General features: G+C 41.5%; 1 protein-coding gene across 5 annotated transcripts in view; it reads right to left on the reverse strand.

Moving 5' to 3' along the window:
• Positions 1–25,356, reverse strand: part of dlc1 (DLC1 Rho GTPase activating protein) — a 93,220-nt gene that overhangs the window by 31,856 nt on the left and 36,008 nt on the right. For 2 of the 5 annotated variants that reach the window (XM_039795624.1, XM_039795616.1), the window contains exon 1: positions 21,039–21,386. The exons of the other annotated variants lie outside the window; for them this stretch is intronic. In XM_039795624.1, coding sequence (XP_039651558.1) covers positions 21,039–21,168 — 130 coding nt within the window. In that variant the 5' untranslated portion in view covers positions 21,169–21,386. Of the gene's footprint in view, positions 1–21,038; positions 21,387–25,356 lie in introns of those variants that run through there. 5 annotated transcript variants of the gene reach the window in all.

Consider the following 25,356-nt stretch of genomic DNA (forward strand, 5'->3'; position numbering starts at 1 on the left):
AGTTTTGAAAAAAAGACAACGTGGTATGAAGGAGAGAAGTCAGTGTGTAACATCTAACAGTGGAAACCTCTATTCCAACTTCAAACTGCTGTGGGGTTTCTGCAAACACTGGTTGATTATTTCCATTAATTTTACTGCGAAGATTCCAAAACAACATTTTATGGTAAAGCACAGTTGTTACTGGCCTGGAGTGAATGAACCAAGTGGGTTTGATTTATTTCTACAGGCTCTAACAGTGGAGCAATCACATTTCAACACATAAAGAGTTACTGTGTGTGTGTGACCACATTTTCTAAGAATTACAAGAGGTGGAGGTCTGCTTGGGAAACCAACTCAATACTTGGGGAGTGGTTAATGATGCCAACCATATGGCTGTGAAATGAGCACACAGCAACATTTTGAGCTGTGCTGGAAATGTCCAGAATTCCTATTCCAAACCAAGTGTGGTATAATAATCACAGTTTGGAATAATGTTGTGCTCCACTGGGCCTGGTTTTCCAAATAGAACAAGTTGGTTCATCAACTACATCAAAATAATTTAAACAAGCTCATGTCTTATTCATTCTGTAAGACTTTAACAATCACATAACTAACACCAAAGTACTCTTCCTTGTAAAAGATGGTTTTAGTTCTGCCCGCCACACAGACCAAAGACTTTGCTTTCCATATTAGTGCTCCCTCTCTTGCCTTAGAAAGTCAATACACAATATTTTGCAATTGCTCAGAAAAGAATGGAAATTTGAAGTTTCAGAGCAACTACTAAATGGACCTCAAGGTAAGATTGCTTTGTCAAGGGCTTACGGAGCAGACAATTTCAGTTTGTAATTATAGTGCCCGTCGTCCGACTCTGATAATAAGCTTAGTATTTGTGAGATTGTGATGTGGTGTGAGATTCCTTCTATAAGCCCCTATGGGTTTTCTTAAACTCACCTGCACAATCTTTATTTTATATTACTTTATTTTCTTGTGTTACTGTTGTCTTGATTTTATTGTGCAAAATAAACAAATTCAAAATTCTAATAGTTTAGTGGGTGCTGATATGCTAAAATAAAAAAAATGGGTTTTATTTCTATAAAAACAAAACAACGGTAGGGGAGGTGGCCAAGTAATATAATCGGTGTATGCCCGACAACCATGTAACACCGGAAACACCGATTACTGCGGGAAGCCTAATGGACTCTCCTGCGGATTTTGCCTTATTAAAGCAACGTCAGGTTTAAAAGAATCATTCTTGGACAAAAATGTAATGACCGTCCCTAAGAATGTAATATTTGTTGATATTGTCTGACATCATGTTGAATTGGTCTGGATTAAGACAGACTTGGCATACGGCTGGAGATGTTGGCATGGGTGTCAAAGGTATGCCAGCTACCTTTCAGCAGCAATGAATCATGGGTGGAAGATTTAAGTTGCAATGAGATGATGAGCCCTGCAGCAATAGTGTGGAAGGCTAACAGTGTATGAACTAGGTACAAGGTGGGAGTGGATGGATGTCGGATATGCCAAGGAGAGATGTATGTTTCTGGATGTATGCCTGTTTTTCTGTTTGTGTCAGTAGTATGTTATTATCTTTTAAATATATGCCTGTGTGTCCTGCATGTGCAAATCCACACTGAGGTGTCCAATAACATATTTTACAATAGAAAGGGCAGAACTCTCTTGCCTTTTCTATTTTCCTTCCTGTTTTGACTTTGGTCATGGACACCTAGACATGTTGAGCGAAGACCAAATTCCAGTGTACCATATGTCCATTCTTTCTCTGTGCAGAATCAGCCAGTGAGTAACGCAGGAAGTTAATGCTTTAGTCTTCCCTGCCGTGACCCATGACCTCCTTTGAACCCTGACCTCTAGCGAGCTACGTGACAAACCATGCATTCATCTAGGCTGTCATGACAAACACAAACCAGGTTCGGCTGGAAGATTATCACTGATTCGGAGGCTCCTTTGCAAAAGTGCATCGATCAGGTTTGAATTTCAGAATGATTTCTTCCAGCTCCCAACTTCATACAGCTTCTGTCTTGTGTCGTTTTTCAGAAGATGAGAGATAGTGCTACTGCAGATCAAAGAGAGATGGGATAAAGGACAGGCGCACCAAGACAAAGCCTATGCCCAAACCAAAATTATGACGTGCCTAAAATCAAGAGAACCTTGAAAAAACTGATGCGTTGACACTACATGAGCCTGGATTAAAAATCTACTTAGTCACTTAAAATCTACTTATGATAATTTAAAACACATTCCATTCATTTAATTTCTGACCTTCTCGAAGTTAATTAACCTCTACGTTATTTATTTTTATTTTCAGGGGTTGTTATCAATGGGTGCAGACTGTAGTTGTGAATTATACAGTTAGCATTTACTGCATAGGTGTGTTGGCCTAAAGGCTCTGACACATCAACCCGATGACCGACCGTCGGCAGAAAAGGCAATCGGACTGATCAGTCTCCCCAAGTTGGTCAAAAAAGTGCCTCGGAACACACCGAAGCGACGCCGACTTGAGCTCACGTTCTGCGTAATACATCTCCATAACAGCAGGCGGTGCTAATCTGTATTGTCGCCCAAAAAATGAAAACCGGCAGCTGATTGGACGAACGCGTCACGTGGGTCTGGCTTCTCCCGAATTTCAAAAAAGAGCTCGTTCGGAATACGATCTCGTATTTTACGAAAATAGTTCACCAAAACATGTTTCTGAAAACAATTTTAGTGAGAAATAATAGGCCATGCAGTTGCTGAATCCGTCTTCATTTCAGATCGACAAAGGTCAGTTTAAAAGATTTTCGTCAGATTTTGAGAGGCGTTTGTCACGCTCATCCCGCTCGTCATTTACAGTAATTGGCCATTGAGTCTGACTGCCCACTGGCCGATTAAACAAGTCAAATCGGCCAAAATGAACGCTGAAGGCTCCTCCGACTGACGACGGCATGGAACACACCAAACAGACTCGGGTCACCGACCTCGCCAGACTGTCCGACGGCCGATAATCGGGTTGGCGTGTCAGCACCTTAAGACACACATATGCCTTACAAAATCATAGTGTCACTGAAATGTGCTTATTGACAAAAACACTCAGTGCCGTTGTATTTCTACTGATTGCTGGTCTTCTTTTCCTCTAGGTAAAACACTTGAGATTAAAGTGCTTTTTTGTCTCTTATTTTGCTTTATGTGCAAGTAATTTTCCGTGCTCCAGCTCAGGGGCTGATGAAGCACAGCAGGAAGACGAACATCAACTAGTGGAAATTAACTCATTGCTTATGTAAAAACCATGACCTACTAAACTAGAGATGGACGTGAGAATCGATTGACAAATGCCTTGCACATGCAGGGATTAAGGAGATTCAGGCAGAGTTAGTTCTTTATGTACATACGTTTATTTGAATGCTTGGCATATTTTTAAGGTAGACTTCTGTAAGCATTGACCGACAAGGAAGGTTTTTGAAATGATTATGAGTGGCCTTACTTCAGTTGGAAAATCTAAATGGTTGTCTTTATGCATTGAAACAAATCCACTGTGTAGGAATCTAAGTAATCTGGTGTATTAAGCCAAATAAAAATCAACAGAAGGAAAGTTAGTGTATGTGTTTAGCTGTGTCAGGAATAGGCACCATCCCTGTAGGTATGCAGTGGACAGAAACTTGTTATAAATGGACAGTGACCCATTGATTATAATGGCACATAATAACACATCATAATGTAGCACTGTTAGCTGTTTCTGCAATATGAGCCATCACGGGACAATATTCTGCACTATGCATATTTATTTATGTATTACTCTGCGTTACCTCCAACTATGCAATATGTAATTTCTATTCATCCGCACCTTACTCATCTGTATATCTGTTTATATACTGTCTGTTTATATAAGGGTGTTAATTGTGTAAATATGTTTGTTTTATTACTATTATTATAACTAATTCTATTTTTTCTAATTCTTATACTTATTCTTATACTTTTTCTGATGTATGTAATTTTTTTTCTTTTGAGCTGCTGTAGCACAGGAATTTCCCCAGTGTGGGATTAATAACGTTTATCTTATCTTATCTTATCTTGGTGGTAACTAGTACTCAGGGTCAAGCATTAATGACCAAATAAAATGACTGTCTAAGGTATGTATTGATTTTGTGACTTAATTCCGTTTTTGATACAAGGTTTTCAGGTTTGTTCTCCCCGTTTCATTCTTAAGCATCAATAATAATGACATACAATGGCAGTAGCTCAGTCCATAGGAACTTGGATTGGGAACCAAAGGGTGGCTGGTTCAAGTCCCCGTACGGACCAAGTACAGAGTGTGGACTGGTAGCCGGAGAGGTGTCAGTTCACCTCCTGGGTACCCTTGAGTAGGGCTCTGAACCCCCAACTGCTCAGAGTGCCTTTAATTGGCAGCCCCCCTCGCTCTGACATCTCTCTATTTGTGCATGTATAAGGCCCTGTTTGTGCATGCGTGTGTATTTTGGGCCTGTGTGTAATGTGTAACACCAATAGAGTGTTAAAATGTAATTTTCCCTTGCGGGGTTAATTAAATATGTCTTCTTCTTTTTCTAAATGTCTGCATCTCGTTTTCTCTTGTCACTTTTAAACACACTTTAACACTTTATGGGATTAGCCCTAATGCCCTGAACCCCCATTCACCCACTCTTTCACTCCCTGTCCTACACATGGTTTATTTACTTTAGGAGCTAATGGACACCACTGATGTGTTAGTGGGTGGAGACTTTGGGTGATGAACAGGAGCCACAGTCAGACCTGTGACTCCCCCCTCGTTCCTCTGCTCCTCATCGGCCCCTGGGGGATGATAGCTCAACTCCTGAGTAACGAGGGGGGCTAATACTGTCCAGCTGGAGGTTGGCAGCAGTGACAGAACCTCCACATGCCCAACAGATTGGTCTCTGGCTCTCATGCTGACCTTTCTCTATTTACCCAGTCCTCCCATCTTTCCAAAAACGAAGGAATAGGAGTGGACGGGAAATATAAAAACAGCGATACTGGAGAGCCACAAGCAGAAAGGCAGCAAAATACTATGTGTTTCATTGTTATATAAGGTTTAATGGTCCAGATCAACATGACTGATGCATGAGAATAAATTATTATGTTAGTAGTAGGTGTGACGAAAAGCAATGTACCAGACCACCATAAAGTGCACTGGTAGCAGCTGTGATAGTTTGAGGCAGTCAGCTTCAGTGGGAAATGCTAGGTAAATGGTGGTAACACCAGCATGCTAACAGTAGGGTCACAATAACAATGCTAACAAGCTGATACTTATGGCCCAAAATGGTGGACCAACTGCCTATCCGACTTTGCCATCCTAGGAGCCAAGCCACTAGCATGTCTAAAAATGAGTTTAAATTATAGAAACTTTGGACTGAAGTAACAGTTACTGATTCTGTAAACGACCAAAAATGAGAAAGCTGTCACTCCTTCATTAATATTTGCAAAAACGTTTGGATTTCATTCATATTAAAATCACACGATGCTATTGTGAGTTCTTTTATTACAAACAATGATCCCTGTTTTCTCAGAGGACAACAGATTCCTAATACTTGTGTTTGAAGGGGACCACAGAGAGCTCAAACCACGTCATTGTCTGAGGAAAAATGTTTCAGGCCTTAACAACCATAAAAACAGGACAAAACTCCCCCTTTGCTTCTTTACTTTTAGTGCTAATGGCTTTAAGGCAATGAGGCAAGCACAGGACAAGCAAATAAAGAGGTGCTGTCACTGTGTGGCTTTATTCACTTGCAGGTTTTGAACTTGAGCCTAAAAACTGTCATGCTCATGAGGCATCAGACAGCCAGGCTTTTCTAGCTCACGTTTCAGTGCGTGCATATTGGTAAGAGCCACTCAAGTGGTTCACATGACAGCTATTGACCCAGCAGATAGACAGGCAAAGAGAGAAAAAACCCAACATGTTTACCATTCATTAAGTTTCAAATGAAAGCTATTTGAGAAAGGGACAGACGCACACACAGGAATCTCTGTTAGAAAAAACTGGAGGTCCGACGTCACCTCAGGCAAAATCAAACAAACCCTCATTTTAATAACATGCCAAGAATGCCTTGTTCAGAACATTATGGCCCTGCTGCTTTGTTTTACAACCAGTGAATGAAAAATATTGTGTTGGAGGAAGCAGATGGCAACTTTGTGGCCTATCAGGGTATATAGTCCACACACTATGTGGACACACACTATGTTCACTGACCCTCACATTAACCACCCATGCACAGACACACACATAAAGACATTAAGTTGTCAAAGTGTCACTTACCCAACTGGCTAATGCTATGCACTCCAGTGCTTGTATTATTACCAGCTGTAAGGAGTTAAAGTGGAGGTTGGCCGGGACATAGAGGGTGACAACACTCAGCCAGTGGCCTTGTGTTCACCCATTCATGGTGGCAAAAAGGGTTACGATCCCTGAGTGAATAAAAGGTGAAAGGTCACCGGCAAAACACCTCTTGATCAGAGGGAGAAAGGGACATTAAGTGGCCGCTCAGTCTAAAGAGAGATTATGTTAAAGCTCCTTGGAGGTCTCTGTTATGATGAGCAGAGAACAAGACACAAAATTAAGTTTGGCCATGTCAGCACTAGAGCAGCCACTCATTGAAATAGAAAATAAAAATCTCAAGTACCTCAAAAGTTGCTACAGCAACATATTGTATAAACCTGGTACAACACTGAATGAACTTGATGCCATTTTGCTGGTAGTCCAGAACACATCTTGTGATGGATCACAATGTTGCCCTGACACAAACCTTTCCTTTGAGATTCTCTGAGAAATGCTTTTAAAAGGTTCAGCAAGGGCCCGAAGGCATTCATAACTCCTTCCTCAGAAGCTCGCCAGAACAGTTTCTTGATGCCGTTTGCAGCCTTAGACCTCTAACCAAATACTTACTTACTGATGATCAGACTATTCTTGAAATGGCTCACATTTCGGTAACTATCATCTAATTCACAGCAACTGGTTTGTCCAATTACCACAAGTGAATTTTGAGAATACAATGGGAAACCATAACCACAAGATTTACAACATTACCTTTCAGATCTAACAGGGGAACAGCAAGTCTTCTCCTACCTGGCAATGAGTGGAGCTTAAGAATTGACCTCAAGAATTCATTGTCATTTGGTCGGTGGCCTGCGGAGCTCCAAGTGCCGTGGGAGGGGCGGACTCGAGGCGGCCCATGAGTGGAAGCAGGCAAAGTACTCCAACTTGGCTGTGGAGTGCAGGGAGGCTGGCTTGAGGGCTGTCACATACCCGGTGGAGGTGGGCTGCCGGGGCTTTGTCGGCTCCTCAACCTCTCGACTGCTCCGAGACATGGCCGTGACAGGAGTGAGACATCGGAAAGCCATCAAAAATCTGGCAGATGAGGCGGAAAAAAGGTAGTTTCTGGTTGTGGTTGAGGAGGAAGGTGAAGAGTTGGGGGCCAGATAACACCTAGGGTATCAGCAGGGGGTGGCAGGGAGAAATCCCTGCCATTGTTCCACCACCAGGAGACGTACTTGGAATAAAGAACAGAAACTGGTGGTCCCCAGCTGATGACCTGCTAAGGTGTGGTAGAGGTGTTTGATCTGTCTTCCCCAAAGGGGACACCTGTTCTCCAAGGCACTGGTGGAGGTGCTTTAGGCAGCAATGCCCTGCAGGTAGACCAGCAACCTGTATCTCAAACTTAGATCTAACAAAAGCCTGGAGGAGAGTATAAGGGGCCATCCACACGGAAACGTTTTTTTGTGCAAACGCACATGTTTTGCATCCTTTGGGCCGACCGTCCAGACGAATCCTGCAAACGCACTCCCTGAAAACGCACTTTTTTGAAACCTGGTCTCAGGGTGAAAAAATCTGAAAACGGCTCTCGTTTGGCTTCGTATGGATGGTGAATACGGATCCGTATTGATGATGTCATCGCCACACCCCTCTTTTAACCCCCTCTCCCACGGCCGCTGACGCACACAACTGCGTTAAAGCTAAGCCAGCACATCCCATCTCCATGGTCAAACCAGCTCACTTCATCTAAATACTCTGTGTCTGCTCCCTGACCCTTCCCTCTGGATTCTACACAAGATATATTGCTAACGTTATGTAGCCAACGTCATTCATGGATCATTGATGTTTGTTTGACTGCCGATGTTAGAGCTAGCTAACGTTAGCGCGCTAACGTTAGCTCGCTACTAGCGCGCTGCAATCATGCAAAATAAAAGGCAATCCAACAGCACATAATACAATGTAAACAAAGACACGTTTTCTTGCGGCAGCCTTTATAAAATTAGCAGTGGTGAAAGTGATTATAGTCCACGGATGTATTAAGAGAACGTTATAATCTAGTCATGTTATGATAGGAAGTGGAAATGACTATGCTCTTCTTCTCCGTTTTTGGTGAATTTCTGTAGCAGAAACAGCGCCGCCTATAGGCCTGGAATATGAAGTAGCGTGTTGAGTCATTTACAAGTGGATTCGTTTGGACGCAACTTTTCTTGAAACGAATCCAGGGAAGACGGGTAAAAAAAAGATCGTTTTGGTACGTGTGGACGGGGCCTAAGTTAAAGGGGTCACTTTGGAAATAGTCCACTCAGCTGTGCTACTTTTGCCTGTAATATGGTCTGTCAGGTATCTTCCATCCAAACACAATGACAAATGCAGAATGGAAAGTGAATGCCATTCTGGATTGTGGAAATCTATCTGTAATCACTTCCCTTCCCAATTTCTTTGGCACGTCTGCTTGCTCTTCATATCTCACCAACCCTCAGTCCCATTTCCATTGGGATACAGCCATTGATTATCATCCCATTTTCAGCCAGGCAAGCGGCACGGCTCTATGAATGGCAATGTTAGTCCGTCCGCCCAGCAGTATTGATTGTTGTAGCACAATTGCAGAGAACAACATCTCTCTTTCTATCCCTCTTGTTTATCCTAACTATCTTTGGTCTTTAGTGTTTTTTGTTAGGAGTTTTAAGATATTGCACTGCAAATACTTTTACTTTTAAACTTCACTTTATTGGAAAACATGATGCTTTGATTAATACTGTACTCAAGCCCAAGTTATATTGTCCAACAGTTCCAGTGAATCATGCAGTCTTATGGCTGACATCGAAAAGAAAGACATCTATTGTTAGTAAGATAAAAAATCTCCATAAATATTTAGAATCAGCTGTGCAGATGGATTATCATCCTCAAGTAAAATATGCTGTCTGTTTTTTTTATGTTTCTGTGCTTAGGAAAAACTTATGTGTCTCAATAAATGATACTATCTTGCTGGCAGGTCAGTGAAATGCTGAAAGGATGGATGTTGGATGATAGGGTATCTTGTGCTGGTGACTGGAGTGAGTCACCACATGGGTCAGTGTGTTTGTATTTCTGAAAACACTGCGATAATATCATGACCTCTGATCTGTTAGTATCACACTGCTCTGTCAATACAAGTAGCAATCCTTCTTTGGTTCCTGGGATTCTCATATTTTGACAATTGAGCTTGATGTCCCCTGACTAATAAACACACACAGGGACATCTGCTTGTGTTTATGAATCACACTGCACTATTTGAAATTAACAGGGATCCAGATTAAAATCTGCATTCCTCACTGTTATTATTGGATCTGTGTTAAGACTAACTCTAATGACTGCAATGTGCATTAAAATCGTTATGCCTATTTTCTTATTGGGCAAATAAGAAATTTCATTTTGAGATCAGTGTCATTCCCAACAACTCTTGTTCTCGTTCCAATAAAAAGCCAAATCAGAAGACTCCATCATGACTCATTGCTCAAAATCCCCTGCGGATTGACTGAGTAAATTAAAGATGGCTAACCCACTAAGACCTGCAAAAAGCAGCAGACACACAGGAAATGAAGGCCCACTGGAGAGTAAACAAACAACATACCATGAGATCAGGCACCCCAAGAGGCAGTTAAGTCACCAGAGATGAGACCATTTTAATGGGGCATTAAAACATCTTGTAAGTAACCATGTGGAAGAGATTCTTCTGGAATGTGGCTGCTTTACAACTAATGACCAGTGACGAGTTGTCACGCAATCACATTACAAGTTTTAAGTCCTCAACCTCTCATCTTCCGTCATACCTCACAGTTAAGGATGGATGTGCATGGAGGACGGTCACACACTCATACGGTTTTACATTGTAGTAAATTCCACAGCTTGACTGTTCTCAGCATTTTCACTTACGTTCCTGATAGACATGAATGCATACCCATTTTGTGCACACATAATAATAATAATAAATTGAATTTATATAGCGCTTTTCAAAGACTCAAAGTCGCTTTACGGGGAGATCACATCATTTTTATCAGAACCAAATTTCTTTCTTTCTGCCTTCCTGGCTCTCTCATTAACAGTACATGAATATCTTCAAACACAGCACCACCAATCAGTAGTATTGATTAAAGCTAGGAAGACAACAGTGACTCAATGTATTAAACACAGCTCTGTGTCTGCCAACAAAGCAGCTCTGCTCACATCAGCATTCACACCATTTCTGCTGACGGAGGGAGGAAAGGTGTAGGAGTGGATGGCCATGAAAGTCTGCGGTGTGAAATAAGACATTCTCGAGCACAGAAGCAGGAGAGAATTCCACAATGTGTGCAAATATTTGTGTACACCACTTTGGGAATCCCAAGCTTTGCCAGTTAGCTAGTTCTGTGAGTGTTGGGTCTGCAAAGCACTGCGCCTCATCTCTGTACAATGTCAATGGTCACTTGAAATGGCGGGCTCATTGTTCCAGCTCGGTTAGATCTGAAAATTTGAGTCTGTGAGGAAGACAAGTGTTTGCCCAAGTTCTGTACTGAACAATCACATTACCTTCCAGCTGCAGAGTAAAAGCATGGGGAGCGAATGGGACAATGACAAGTCAAGAACGTGCATCAAGTGGGCTACTTGTGGTCTTGCTGAAAGGGCTCAGACGTCCCACTTGAGAGATGATTAGGGCGAAGAGACTCAGAAATCAAAGAATAGGCTGATTAGGATTCTGCTCATGAATCAGCTGCAGCTACATGCACATAACGCTAAGGGCTCAGATCTGGCTTTTTGTCTGTCTTCTCTGACAGAGAATGTCAGAGAAGATGTCATATTTCTATGTCTTAGCACTGCTCTCTCTATACACAATAAAGTAAAAACAACATCAAAATAATTATGAAGAAAAATAACTGATCATTATTTGCTGTAATGCTACAACCTCACCATGGCTTTTATGTTGCTGCTCTCTGGATCAAACATCTCTTCACGTTTTCCTTTTACTAAAGACAGAACAAATCAGAACAAATTTCTAGATCTATAAAACAGAGAGGGGTCTTTTGATTAGGGACTCAAAAGACACATTCAGTGAGTTCATGCGTTAAAAAGAGAAAGTGACAAAATACTGAAGGAGAGGGAGCATAGTAGAACAAGCAAAGTAAACAAGTTGGCGTTAGCTTGCCGGAGTCACTGGGTTTAGCAAAACATTCCAAAGTTTTCGAAACAAGCGTCCTTGTGAGTGCACAGGGGCAGAAACAAGGGGGCTTTAAATCACTGAACAGGAACAGCGCTGGAGGACTCTAATTCAATCATAAATATCTCAAGAGTGCTCGCCCTCACACACACACCAACATGTCAAGTTAAGTGACTACCAGTCACCTATATAACAGCAGGGCAATCAGAATAACCTCGCCAAACCTAATAAGCTGGTCCACTAACACCAGCCCCGTGGAGCAGAATTGATATACATTCTATAAATTTGACCTTAAAAACAGTAAGACGTATTGTACAATTATATTATTTATCAAAAGGTCATATAGCCTTATTTATTATGTTGATATAGGCTGTGGTTAATGGAGAAATCTATCTAATCACATTTCTACTAAAATGAAAAAGACTAAACCATAACATACACTGGCTGAGCCAAACTGCAGACTCAGAATCTATGGCTTATAACTAGTCAAGGCTTTACATCCCGATGTTACAAAATGAAACAAAACATAGCATGGCAATCTGGTGAAGCAATATTTGCTGATGTGCAGGCCAGTTTAAAAAAAATATTAATTAAAAAATAAAACTGCCTAAAACCTCTCATCTGCTGATGAAGACAGTGTCGTATGACTGAAGGCTCTGGAAAAGGGTAAAAAGTAGACTTCAGTTGGTACTGCTTAGTCAAAATACAAAGTACTATGAACAAGAATGAACTTTCATGCTTTATAGATATAGATACAATGGTTACATATAGTGCCTTCGATTTATTTAAAAAAAAATCTTCCTTCCTGATCAAACCACAAGACAAACGTTTGACTGACATGCTTTTCAAGTCAAGTGCTGGGTTAAAAAAATGCTAAACAAATATAAAAACATACAGAGAGACAGATGATGAGGTAGAGAGTGAAAATACAGAATGTCCCTGGCACGTGTCCCATAGTCATGTCTAGTCGAGCTTGACTGTAATCTTATAGTGTATACATACACATGCTTACACATTAAAAGGTGTCTGTGCATGCTTTTAGGTATGCTCTGAATCGTTCACACCCACACACACAAACACTGTTTTTATGACTCTTTAAGTAGTTCAATTGTGGCACGCTTTACTCACGAGACACACATAGACTTGAAGAAAATGTCAGGCACGGAGATGACAGGAAACAGTGTTCTTGGCCTACTTTTTCAAATCCTCATGACTGGGATGGGATGTTGGCACAAAAGTAGACAGACGAGCATTTCATCTGCCTTGATAAAATAATAAGGAGGTGCTATTTATAGACATAAATCGAGCAGCTGGACCTAAATGTGAAGGCATATTGAATCGTGAGGTCCCAACATGAGAATTGGTGGAACATCACAAGCTGTTCTATAGAACTTAAGGTGCTCAAATTAAAGGTACAATATGTAACATTTCTGCTTTAAAATGTCTAAAAACGACCATACCTATGTTATATATTTTTATGAGTTGTGTTCTTACACTATCCCAAATGTTTCCACCAAATGTCAAACCCAGAGAAATCTGTTATTTTATTTTCAAACACGGGACGTTTCCTTTAGTCGCCCGTCAGTGGCGTCATATAACCTTTCACTGTCTAGTTACTCTAACTTCCGTCAGAAGATGATACGTTCAGGAGTAATTGTAAATCATACAATGTCACAGAAAAAAAATACTTGTAACTGTAATACCGCTATTTTTTCCATACAGCATCATTTTGTGATTAATTACATCCCACTTTTTATCACAGTAATACAACAGATACCTTATTTATTTTGAAAGTTCAATATCGATACCAGCTTAACGTTACTACAATGTGCTGGTTGACAAGTAGCTAATGTTGATGCTAATGCTTTGTGGGTAACATTATGAGGTTACAACATCGTTCAACACGCTAATAAAGTTACTTTTAGTATGACTGTTTCAACCACAATTAACAGGACTGGGCTAACCCACGAATAACTTCACTAGCTAGTAATGTTAACGTTAGCTGTATAGATAGACTATTAATCTAATGCTAATTTAGCCAGCTAGCTAGCACACCCCGGTCTGTCTGCCTCACTCCCCCGGCGCAGAGATACTCAGTCGGGATGATAGCTGACAACAGCCCCGGGACATATAGCTAGCTAGTTACCGTTAGCCCCCAGTCAGCTATCAGCCAACTACTTTCATTACAGCAACCCCCCGGCCAGAACCATATCAGACCCAGCACCGAGTCACAACAGCGGCCATCCATAGCGTTAGCTAGCTACATCTCTGTAGCGCTACCGGTGTATGTGCCGAAAATCTCCTCCCTGACGAATTTCTCCCCCCTTTGCGTTTAGCTGTCTTTACGGTTAGCTAAATTAACCCGACAAAAGGTGGGTTAAGCACCAAAACAAAAAGTTAAGATTACTGAAAAGTGAAGGGGAGATAATTCCGGGCAGCTGGGAGATGTTCTGCTGCTGCACAACAGGCACCGAACGTCCTCGCCGTCGCGGAGATTTCCCCGACAATCCACACCAGTCTCTCAGCCTCGCTGAGTAGCTTGCTAGCATTACAACAAACCCCGTCCGCCCCGGTGTTGAAACCATCCAAAAGGTGACATTGATATGTGAAATATTTTGTGTTTCAGCTGCTGGCTATGGTTAGCTTGCTGGCTCACTAGCTAACTGGTCAGCTACAAATACAAATCTAATCAAGAAAAACGTAATTATGTTGGGGAAACTGCAGCTATTTTATTAGAATAACATGAATAAACGTTACTAAACGTAACGTGAATGAACTTGAATGGGTAAACTCGTCCGTGAACTGATGCATTCTAACCGGCAGCGAAGGTGTTTAGTTTAACACTAAAAACTCCCATAATTCCACGCAACTTACCAACGTCATCAAAAGTCCAGTTTTACTGTCCATTGTTTTGGTTGAGAGACCCCTAGCGGCAGAAAGTTACATATTGTACGTTTAAGCCACTGGAACAACTCGTGATAAAACATCATATGCAGATCTGATTAAGTAACAGAAATGTGCTGTGAGAACTTAAATACAATACAAAATACAACCAGGATTGAAACACACGTTGGGAGCAAAAATCACAAACACTTTAATTGTTGCTAAGACCACAAATGTGTATGCCGTAACCCAACAAAGTAAAATTAGTTAAAGCTCAACAGCAAGGCAAGTCAGTCATGCGTGTTTAAAGTAGAGATAACACAACATCAGTCTTGTATTATGTAGTTTGATCCCAATAAATATAAAAATAAAATAAAATATACAGAACTAATTAAACCAAAGATGTACACATTTGTGTCTGCAGTATTAATTCTTATGTTTTCAAGTTAAATCCCGGATTAAACTTTAATAGCTCTGCCCATTCTTGGGGTGAAAGTATCTTGTTGAAGCTAATTTGTTACATAGTTGCCTGCTGCGTTTTCATTCAAAGAGATCTCTGCTGATGTCACAGTGGTGCACCCTTTCTGACTTCCCCTTTGGGCGTCTTCCAGGCGTGAAATGGCCCTGCTGGGTCCCTGTAGGGCCACAATAGGCCCAGGACATCTGTGTGGTTTAACAGTAGGCAGGGCTTGAGTAGACCGGAACATGTCTATGGACCTCCCACTGGCCCACCCTTAAGCCCGATACAAAAGACTGGTAGCCACTTAACAATAACACATTCATGCACAAGTAGGGGCACAAATACACAAATACACACACTGGCACTTACTTATAGCAAATATATTTACATAAATCCACACCCTTGTTTTATTTATTGTACCCCAGTGTGTTTAGGCAAAAGAGTATTTGTGTCTTTCCCAGATTCAGTACCGTTTTAGTGATGTTTTAGCAGTGTTTCCCACAGATTAGAAAGCAATTTGTGGTGCAGAATTTATTTTACCTTATAATTATTACTTAGGTAGCCTATCTTTGAAGTAAAAAAAGAAATTCTAGAAAGGGAGGGACAAAGATCAATAAAGAATTCTCAAAGAAGGCTGGCTTACCCAGGGCCAGGCCAGCTCAGCGGCGTCTTTCTCCCGTCGCATCCCGCTGCCTCTCCTGCCTACATCGGCCCCCACACCATGTCCCCCCTCCCCTTTATACCCGCCTGCGCACATGAGGAGAGAGGGGAGGGGCTGCTACTCTGCTCCTCAGTCACAGAATACAAGAGAGAGGTGACTGTTTTGGCGGCCACAGGAGAGAAATACCTTGCATGCTCGCTGGACAATACTGGCGAATTGTTTACAGAAAGTCGCTTTTGTGAAAAACAGTTGCTAAGGGGATCTGAAAAGTCGCAAAATCTAGCGGCAAAGTCGCTAAGTTGGCAACATGGAGACAGATGCTGTGTGCACGGAGGGGAGGGTCTGTGTGTGTGTGTGTGTGTGTGTAGCCTTTGTGAGAGAGACTCGTGAGTGACAGAGAGACGGAGGAGAGCAGGGAAAGGAAATGCAGCTGAAGGAATGCATGTTTTAAATAGCGTTAAAAAAAAATGTATAACGAAATGCAATTTGTGGCGGCCGGTGTTGAGTGTGTGGCGCACCGCCACAAATTAGTCTGTGTGTGGGAAACACTGGTCTTAGGCATATGTTGAAAGACCTTGACCAAACCAGAACATGAACTTGAGTGTTCCCCTAGGGTACACAAGGCTCTATGGATGGAAATGTCAGGTGGTTGTTTGATGGGTCATTTTAGTCCAAACCACTTTGGCCCAATTTCATCTGGTATGAGGCAGGTTTTTGTCTGCCAGTGCTCGTGTAGTCATTTTGTGGTTTGAAAGGGAAATGTGCTTGCCAAGCTGAATTGAGTAGCATAGCTGGGGGTTTGGTAATGCAGATTTGGTAGTGCAGTGCACTTTTGGTATTCATTTTGGAATTAAATTGTGGCTCCACTAAGACTTAGCACACTTTAGTTGGTGAAGGCGCACACACAGGTTTTTATACATTTACATAAACCATATCTGCATAGATTTGAAGCAGAGACAATTATGATATCCATGTTAGACCACTGGGTCACTAGGAAGTTCGTATGCACATTAAACACCTACACACCATTAGTGTTGGCTTTGTTTTTTTGCACCAATTCCTTTTCATTTATATAATGAAAGTAGGAACGTAGCATGGAGGTTGAGATCAGGATGAGGTATTAGTGGAGAAGATAAACTTCCATCTTGCAGTCTGAATGTAATTAATACCTGTTTTACTTTGGCAGCAGCACAATTTGAAATGACCAACTACTGTAAGACTGTATGCCTGGTGCATTCTGAGAGTGAAGAAACACTTTGTAAGTGCAAGTGAGAAACTAACCAGAAACTAAGGTTGCTGACACTGAATTCCATAAACAAGCAAGGCAGACAATGCATAATTGCACTGTTAGGATGTCTGCAGGAACAAAATGTGAACTGCTTTCAAAGGGTGTGAAAGCTGCTTGAGGTTTGTGCTCAGGTTCACAAAAATATAGCCCAAAGTCTTGTTTCTAACTATTTGGTGATGAAAGTCTGTATTAACACGTGACTGTATTAACAGCAGGTATTAAGAGAAAATCCACTTATCATTGTTAAGGGAAAACAGTGCAAACAGTAACTCAATACATGTGAATATTGGTGTAATATTACAGAAATGCAGCAGCTATATATATGTTCACACTCATTTGACATTTCTAAGACTTGAGCCAGAGCAAAACAGCAAGACAGAGTAAAGCGCAAATCCGTAAGCCAATGAACATTTCCTTATTTTCCGTAACTATGGCTTTCGTCATTGAATGGGACTATATAAATTGCATTTGTATCTTATTTATGCAAAAGCTTACACAACCTTACACAATATCTAGACATTTGCTGAAACATTCTAAGCCAAGATGAAATTAACCAACCCAATAGGCCTATTTTGTCCATTCACATGACTTTGGGAAATGGATTGATTGACAAATCTCTGGTTGTTATGCAATAGCATTAACATTATGCATTAGCATTATGATAGGCATAATTAAACAATTAGGCCTCTAAGGTAACCAGCTAAAGGTGGTGGGAACGGAGATCAGAAATAACCTTCACCTTGATGCAATCCATGATTACATCACAACGCAATCCTACAGAAGTGGCACTACATTATACACAAGACTCTTTGTGTAAAAACATGCCATTTGGAAAGACTGTTACACAAAATCCTGGTCACGTAAATACCTTTTAGTGCAAGGGGAGGATGGTGAGCACATGTTAAGTGTCAGCTGGGAAAAAGTGACATGAAAGAAAAAAATAATTCATGTGATGAGTGGTGTTGACATAATTCAGTGAGCTCTGACTTTATAACTTTTCCTACTCTATATTATTGATCACACGTCTACATTCATTAATGACTTATTCATCTTAATGCATATCACGGAAATGAGCAATAATCTCAAGAGCTCAATTTACTGAAGTAATTGTTGTGAAACAGTCCAAATTATTTAATGTTGTGTGATTTATTTTATAACATTGTATTTATTTTGTCCAGTGAATGTCAAAAAGAAAAGTTTACAATTGACTTTTTGTAAAATCTTTAAAGTTATGCATTACAGTGATCTTCTGGTCAACTGAATGCAACAGTTCAACTTAAATTCTCTAGTCTGGAATCTGTATGACAGTAAACTTTACGAATTGACTAAAGGAAATATTTTGCAGGCAGCTATGATGACTGAGGGTTAGGGTTATAGCCAGGACACACGAGCCAGACGGCCGACCGTCGACAGAAAAGCCAGTCGAGATGATCAGTCGGGTCCCCGAGGTCCAAAAAACTGCCTCGGGACACACTGAGGCGATACCGACTTGAGAAACCTAATACGTCTCCATAGCAGCAGGCGGCGCTACTCTGTATTGTTGCCCAAGAAATGAAAACCAGCAGCTGATTGGATGAACGCGTCACATGGGTTTGTTTTCTCCGGAAATTCAAAGCCAGACTGTCATGGCGGCTCGTTCAGAATACGATCTCATATTGTACTAAAATAGTTCACTGAAACATGTTTCTGAAAACATTTTAAGCGAGAAATAGGCCATGCAGTTGCTGAATCTGTCTTCATTTCAGTTCAACAAAGGTCAGTTTAAAAGATTTTCCTCAGATTTTGGGAGACTCTGGTCAGCTCATTCCGCTTGCCATTTCCAGGTGAGTCCTGACTGCACTGCCGCCGACTGAACATGTCAGGTCGGCCAAAATAAACGCCAACAGCCCCCCAGACTGACGACGGCACGGGACATACCGAACAGATTCGAGTCACTGACCTCGCCAGACTGTCCAACGGCCGATTTTTGGCCCCGTGTGTCCCGGGCTTTAGGGTTAACCCTAACCTGTTGCCCTCTTTTCTTTTGCTATCTGCCCTGATTCCAGATGCCCTTTGACCTGTCTGAAAATGACTGAAACCCATTTAAAACAGAGCAGAAGGCATGCCACTCATTCCAGACTATGTTCTCTTCTTTGCTGAATCAAATATGTCCATATTCCACCTACCTCCTACAAATCAAAAAGCAACTTTATTTATCTTTTTCGAGGTTGTGAAGCATTGGATCTGGCAGCATTAGATGAATCATGGAACAAGATAAGTCGAAAGAGAGTTACTGTTTGCAGCAAGAGAGAAACTTTTTATATGGTAAACTGAAATTCTCAGAGCTATACCATGAGCCTCAATGGTGCCGTATCTGTTACTGTCTTGTTGGAATTGCATACCTCTGGCCTAAAGGAAGGGATGAGCGTCAGCTCCTCAAAGTTCCATTCATACACCTTCGCTGCCTAAAGAAGATCTGTCTTGAAAAGGGGGGTTGATTTAAGGGGGCTCCCGAGGACAATAGCCTGACAAACCTGTGATCTTTTTGATGATGTCTCCAACAGACAGTGTGCACAAAGACTGAGTGTCAGCAGGATTCTGTCAGTGGATAAACTCAGTGTTTTCCCTTCAGCTGTAAACATGCTTAAATATGTGATGTGACCATAGGGATCATAGGACAAGGGTGGGAAATGTCAACAAGGCTATTGGGTTTCAGGATGCTTGATGCTGCACAGAGATGACATGCACTCCTTGAGAGCATGCTTTGAGTGTTATTAGCTAATGCACATGCGTCATCAAGGATCACATACTGCCTACATACTGTAAATATCAAAGCCTAGTTGATTTTATCCAAGGCAGCCCAAGACCATTTTGCAACCATAAAAGTCTGTTCTTTTTTCACAAACGGAATCATATTTAATCGGTGTATTCTCAAATAACATAAAATATAGTTAAAGTCATATATAAAATACAGTTTAAAGGATTTATAATTTAATGGAACTTCAACACTAGAAGCTTTTTATGATGTTTTATGATGAAGTTTAATTAGTGGTAAATGGCATGTGGACACAAACTGACTAAGAACACTAGCTCTCTTGCTACAGTACACTGTGTTCCTGCACTTTACGGCCAGTAACACACATGCATGAATTCACACACAGTCCCAATGGTTTAGTTTACGCATGCATTTTCTGTGAAAGCCACAACATTCTGCCTACGTCTTGAAGAAAGAGAGCAAATGAAAAGAAGAGAAATTAGTGACAGGAGAGCTGTAATTAGATCCTGTCATAATTCTTTGACCCACTTTTCAACTCTTCCCTCTTTCATGTGGGACATGGAGCTATGTGGCAACAGCCTGAAACATCCTGGTGGATATTTATCACCTGGTGCTCTCTTCTTCTATAGAGAGGTTAGGCCACAGAGCACTGACCTCTGCACTGATTCAGTGGGAACATTGTGTTACCTCTTTTGAAAAGAAGCACATCAGCACCTGTACTGACTTGGAAAGTGCCAAGATTTCAAACGCGATGCAGCCAAACGTCATGCATATCGTGACCCTTAAAGATGATCATGCCTCTCTTAAAAACACTTCGAAGCGGCCTTAATCTGCAGATGATATCGGCCATCTGCGGCCAACATTCCTTAAGAGCAGCTCTGTTAATCCATTTTCTATGCCGTTGCTCTTATATGATAGAGGACTATCTGTATTATTTAAAAGCAAGCTAGCCAGGGAGTTGGAAGCCTATTCTAATGCACTCAGTCCTGCGTGTGTACAAGCAGCTCATCAGTTATACATGGGCAAAACCCAGTTTTCAAGCAACTGTGGTGGAAGCAGGTAAGAGGGAAAATGTCAACACTGCTATCTCAAAGTCCTACACACAGAGAAATGTATCCATGTTCATGCATATCCACCAACACAAATTGCTGTGTCATAAAGCACAAGCAAAACCTAAATATGACACAAACCTGACAATGATCATCTTAAAAATGTCCCAAGTAACATCTGAACTAGTCAGTGCCTGTTTCTCGGAGCTGCAGCATCCCCACACATCCAAGAAATGCTGTCTATTGATCTGTTTGTCAAAAACAATGTCCACTTTGCAGAAGCCCTGCAGCGTGTCCCATCTTCTCTCTGAGACAATGACAATGCAGTTTCCTCATTCGGTTTAAAGATTTTGAAACTCCACGTGCTTGGAGTAAATTACAACTGTATGTATTGGAACAAAGCATAGGCCTACAGTATGCACACAATCACATACAAAACTGAGGCAACACACGTACATGTACTGTGCAAATACCAACATACATACACCTGCTGTGTCAGTCACTGCCTTCGTCACTCACCTGCTAGTCGACTCTCTCGAGCGGGCTTGCTGAGCCTATCTAGGGCTTTGGAGGTTGAGGATCTGATGTGGTCACTGAAGGACCTCTGCAGCAGCAGCAGCCTCATAGAGCGAGACATGCCGTTTAGCATCCACCGAAATGTATCTATGTCAGACCTTGTCCCTACACCTGTTCCTGATGAGGCAGATTATTGAGCTTTTGTGCCTTGACAATCCCACCTCTTTCCACTGCTTCTATTTTCTAATTTAGACGATGTTTAAGCATTCAATCATAATCTGACTAGTTTCTTCGTCTCGGTTTTGCCTCCTTCTCTTTCTCACTCTGTTCTGTTCCAGTCTGGACTGTACACTCCCGTCTGCTGCAGTGAGCATCAGTGCGGTAACTGCTGGGACACATCCAGCAAGTGCTGCAATGCTCTCATATTCTATTCTGCCAGTGTGTGTGTGTGTGTGTGTGTGTGTGTGTGCGTGCGTGTGCATATATACATGTGTGTAAGTGTGAGTAAGTGCTTTCTGACACATGCTCCAGCACTCTCTGTGAATATCTGAGTGGTTTAGAGTCACGACTACCATCTTCAACTCTATCTCCCTGTCTTTTTTTTTTAATCTCATCTTTTTTTGCCTCTCTCTCTGTCACCTTCCTCCTCTTATCCACTCTGTTTACACCTGCCCTACCCTGTCTAGACAGAGAGCATCAATGCCAGTTATATAACCCTTTGCCCAGGTAGCCTGCTTGTTATGAAGATCCACTTGTCCTCATTCACAAGCAGCTAAATACATCACAGAACTGAAACTGAGACAGGAAGTAAGATGATGAAGGGGTCCAGGATAATGTTTGAGTCAATCGACAAAGCTGCAGCATACTTGAATGGCTCCCAGAAATGGTTGATAGTGAAACAATTGTTGAGAGATTCCCCAAAAGGACACTGAGATGTCAAGAGTGAAAAAATGCTGGGGTTTAAAACTGCTCTCGCTGGTTCCTCCTGCACCACAGAAACCTCTCAGTTATTTCCCACAGCCAATCATCACTTTCCTCAGCCATGGGAAATGGTACAACCCATGACATGACTTCTCTTTAAATACATTATGGTAGGAATAGAATATGCAGTTCATACTGTACACACATATGATGTGACATCTCTGCTGCCTGCCTCCATGTTATGTATTGTACGTGCTTTCAATGTGGTCTCTGTGACTTTTCTCCTTTCTCGTCTTTGTATTGTCTTTACTGCATGGACTGCTTTAATGCCTTTGCCATCATCTGTGCTTGCTTGTTTGTGTGCCACTTCTTTGTATGTTTTAATCCTTTTTGCTTAGGCCTGCTGTCATTATAGATGTAATGTAACTCATTTTAATATGTTAACCATTGTATTTTAGGATGCCTGTTGTCGGCTGGCCAGGGACTACAGCTGGAAATTAGCCGTTGAGGCTAAAGCTGCTCCTTTTACTGTACAGTTAATTAAGGGGGACTGTCCACGATATTATAAACTAATAAACTAAACTAAACACACTTACAAACTCAAGTAATACATTCCATTAGTTATTGAGAAATAGGTATGTACTGTAAACCTTATGTAACAAAACTTAAGCTACTGACGTGGACAAAAACAACACAATGGAATCCACTGCTTAGACTGCTGCTGAGTTGATCGGATAATGCTGATTTAGCTTCTATGAAGCAAGCACAACTCTCTGGGGTCTGTGAAGAAGCTTAGTCATTCGCTACTCACTGAGCGTAAACAGCAACTTCAGTATCTATAGCTGATTGGGGGTTTTACACTGTGGCTTTTTAGAAGATAAATTATTAGCATTTAAAAATGAGAATACATCTTGCAATCAAGTATAAGATTATTGTTAGTTTTCTTACCATTTAATATAATCTTTTTATAATTGTTGTGCAATTTTAATAAAGTTATACAATCTTAAAGCTGCACAACTTAATATTCTTATATCAACAATGGGTCTAGAGAGATTTTTAGCATCTCTCAGCTTGTTTTTGGTTTTACAGCCTGCAACTGTTTTGGTTCCGTTTCTCTGCTATGATTAACATCGCAGAATGCCGTCTTAAGCAGAAGGACAAAGTTAGCGACTGGCTAGTGAACATAGTGGAACATTTAGCAGCTAAAGAGAAGAACAGAGCTAAAAGCAAAGTGAATATTTGACTTACATTCATCGGGTGGCCAGAAACACGACTCCAAATGAATGCTAATGTTGCTCCGTTCTCAACTGTATTAGTAAATAGACTGCTATTTGCTAACACGTTAGAAAACTCAGTTAACACTTTGTTAAATTTACTTATAAATACTTTATGTGTGTGTCTTTTAGCCTGATCATGATCATCATATGTGCATGTAGCTGTGAGCAGTATGAGCTGTTCAGATTGCCCTCCATTACATTCCATACTAAGAAACACACTTGAGAAAGCCAGCCAAACGTGCTGATTGTTCCAGCAAGTGAAGGTAATGTACCCAGCATTGGCTTATTGCAGCGTACTGATAGCATTGTGCTCATCGCGGCCAATTGACTTTATGATCTCCTGAGGTTCGCGGAGACTGATAAGGCTTAGATTCCCACGTCTTTGCTTTTTCACGACCCTTTAGTCTGCGCTTCTGTGATTGTGGAATGACCTCTTTAACGACGTTGTAAATAAGGATTAGGATGGGATGCAGAAGAACAAACATGCTATAAAAGTATCACGCTTTTTGTATCCTCCCTCACACACCTGTTTGAATCACATGACATCTGAATCACATTATATGTTTCATGCGTGCGTGTGAGAGTGTGCGTACTCCAAGACATGCAAATGCAAAACATCTGGGTCAAAATTCGGATAACAACATATCAGTGTATTTTCCCTCTTCTCTCTCTCTCTCTCTCTCTCTGGTATACCTGTAATAACCAGGTATAAACACACTGTAACCTGGATATGAGGGAAAATGTCCTGAAGGGTGGAGGAGAGAGGGTGGAGAGGGAAAAACAATGGCGTTCTCATACCTCAGGAAGGAAAGTCTTGCCAAAAGCCCCCTCTGTCAAACAAGTGTGCAGCGTGCCAGGAGTGTGTACCTACATCTAAGTCCACAGAACAGAGGCAGGAGAGGGTTATCTGCCAACATACTGGCCTAGAAATGAACACAGGGGAGGTGAAGAATGAGGGCAGGGGGGTCTTTCTGGAAAGACTTCAAACAGTGTATATAAACAGTATGTGAGAGTCTATTATCAAAATGTCTGTGAAAAACAATGCCCTATACTCTATTCTTTACAGCACGGCCAAAAATGTGTCGGTATGCTGAAGCATGTATGTGTGGGTGTGTCTGAGTGTGACTGTAATTGTGTGCAAGTCCCTTTGATGTGACCATCTGCTTGAGATCTTAAGGACACATCAAGCAGACGGCAAAAAACTAGTGGCGATGAAGGCCGACTGCGGCATCTCCTCACGTCGCCTGTGTCTTGGTCTAAAAGTTGCACCTGAACACAACGCAATAACTACAGTCGACGGCTAACTAGCATGTACGTTCTGCACCTGCGTGAGAGGAAATAACTCTCTTTTTCAGGCGGCGGTAATTTATTTGTCATTTAAAAAGGGAAACCGGATATAAAAAAAAAGGTTTCAATCATCTGCCGATAGCAATGTGCTTTCCGACGATGTGACAAGAGTGTGTGAGGTAAACAGCCTTTACATTAACTTTTACGATATTAGTTTATTTTGTAATGTGTAGGTATGTAGATTGTTATGATAATCAGTCTAGGCCTTTTAAGGAAGTTATGTGGTTAATTTTGATAAGGGTCAGAACTGATATGACATATGATACATGAGGGGACGTGTTTGTGTGAAGATGATTTAACTTGACCCAAGCGGCAGGTGGGGAGGTGATTCAGATTGAGATTGTTTCCGGAGGGAGACAATCACAGAAACAGCACGCTGCAGGCTGACACTGCAAACCACACGCTGCAAACCACACGCTTCCACACGGAGAACACTATTGAAGACAGAGACTCTGAAAGACTATTCTTGTTTTCCCCCAACACAACTTTTGTAAATACACCTTTTAAAACCTGACCTAACCCGCCAAAGAGCGGAAAGGTCAACGAGAGACACTGGAGCTACTCCAAGCAGATGATCAGGCTGTATCTCCCAATGACCTACGCCAGCAGGCCCGGCTCCAGAACGCGGAATGGCACGGTGGCTGGGTGAGTCCGTTTAACACAGCAAAACCCCTCTTGGGTAGGAAAGTATACACTCATCCAGGCCAGCTTAGTCTCATTCTCTCATTAAATGCAACATGCAGGGAGAAGAGAAAATATATTTAATGTTATAAGCT

The sequence above is a fragment of the Perca fluviatilis genome, chromosome 1, assembly GCF_010015445.1.
Source record: "Perca fluviatilis chromosome 1, GENO_Pfluv_1.0, whole genome shotgun sequence".
In the NCBI taxonomy this organism is placed as follows: Eukaryota; Metazoa; Chordata; class Actinopteri; order Perciformes; family Percidae; genus Perca; species Perca fluviatilis.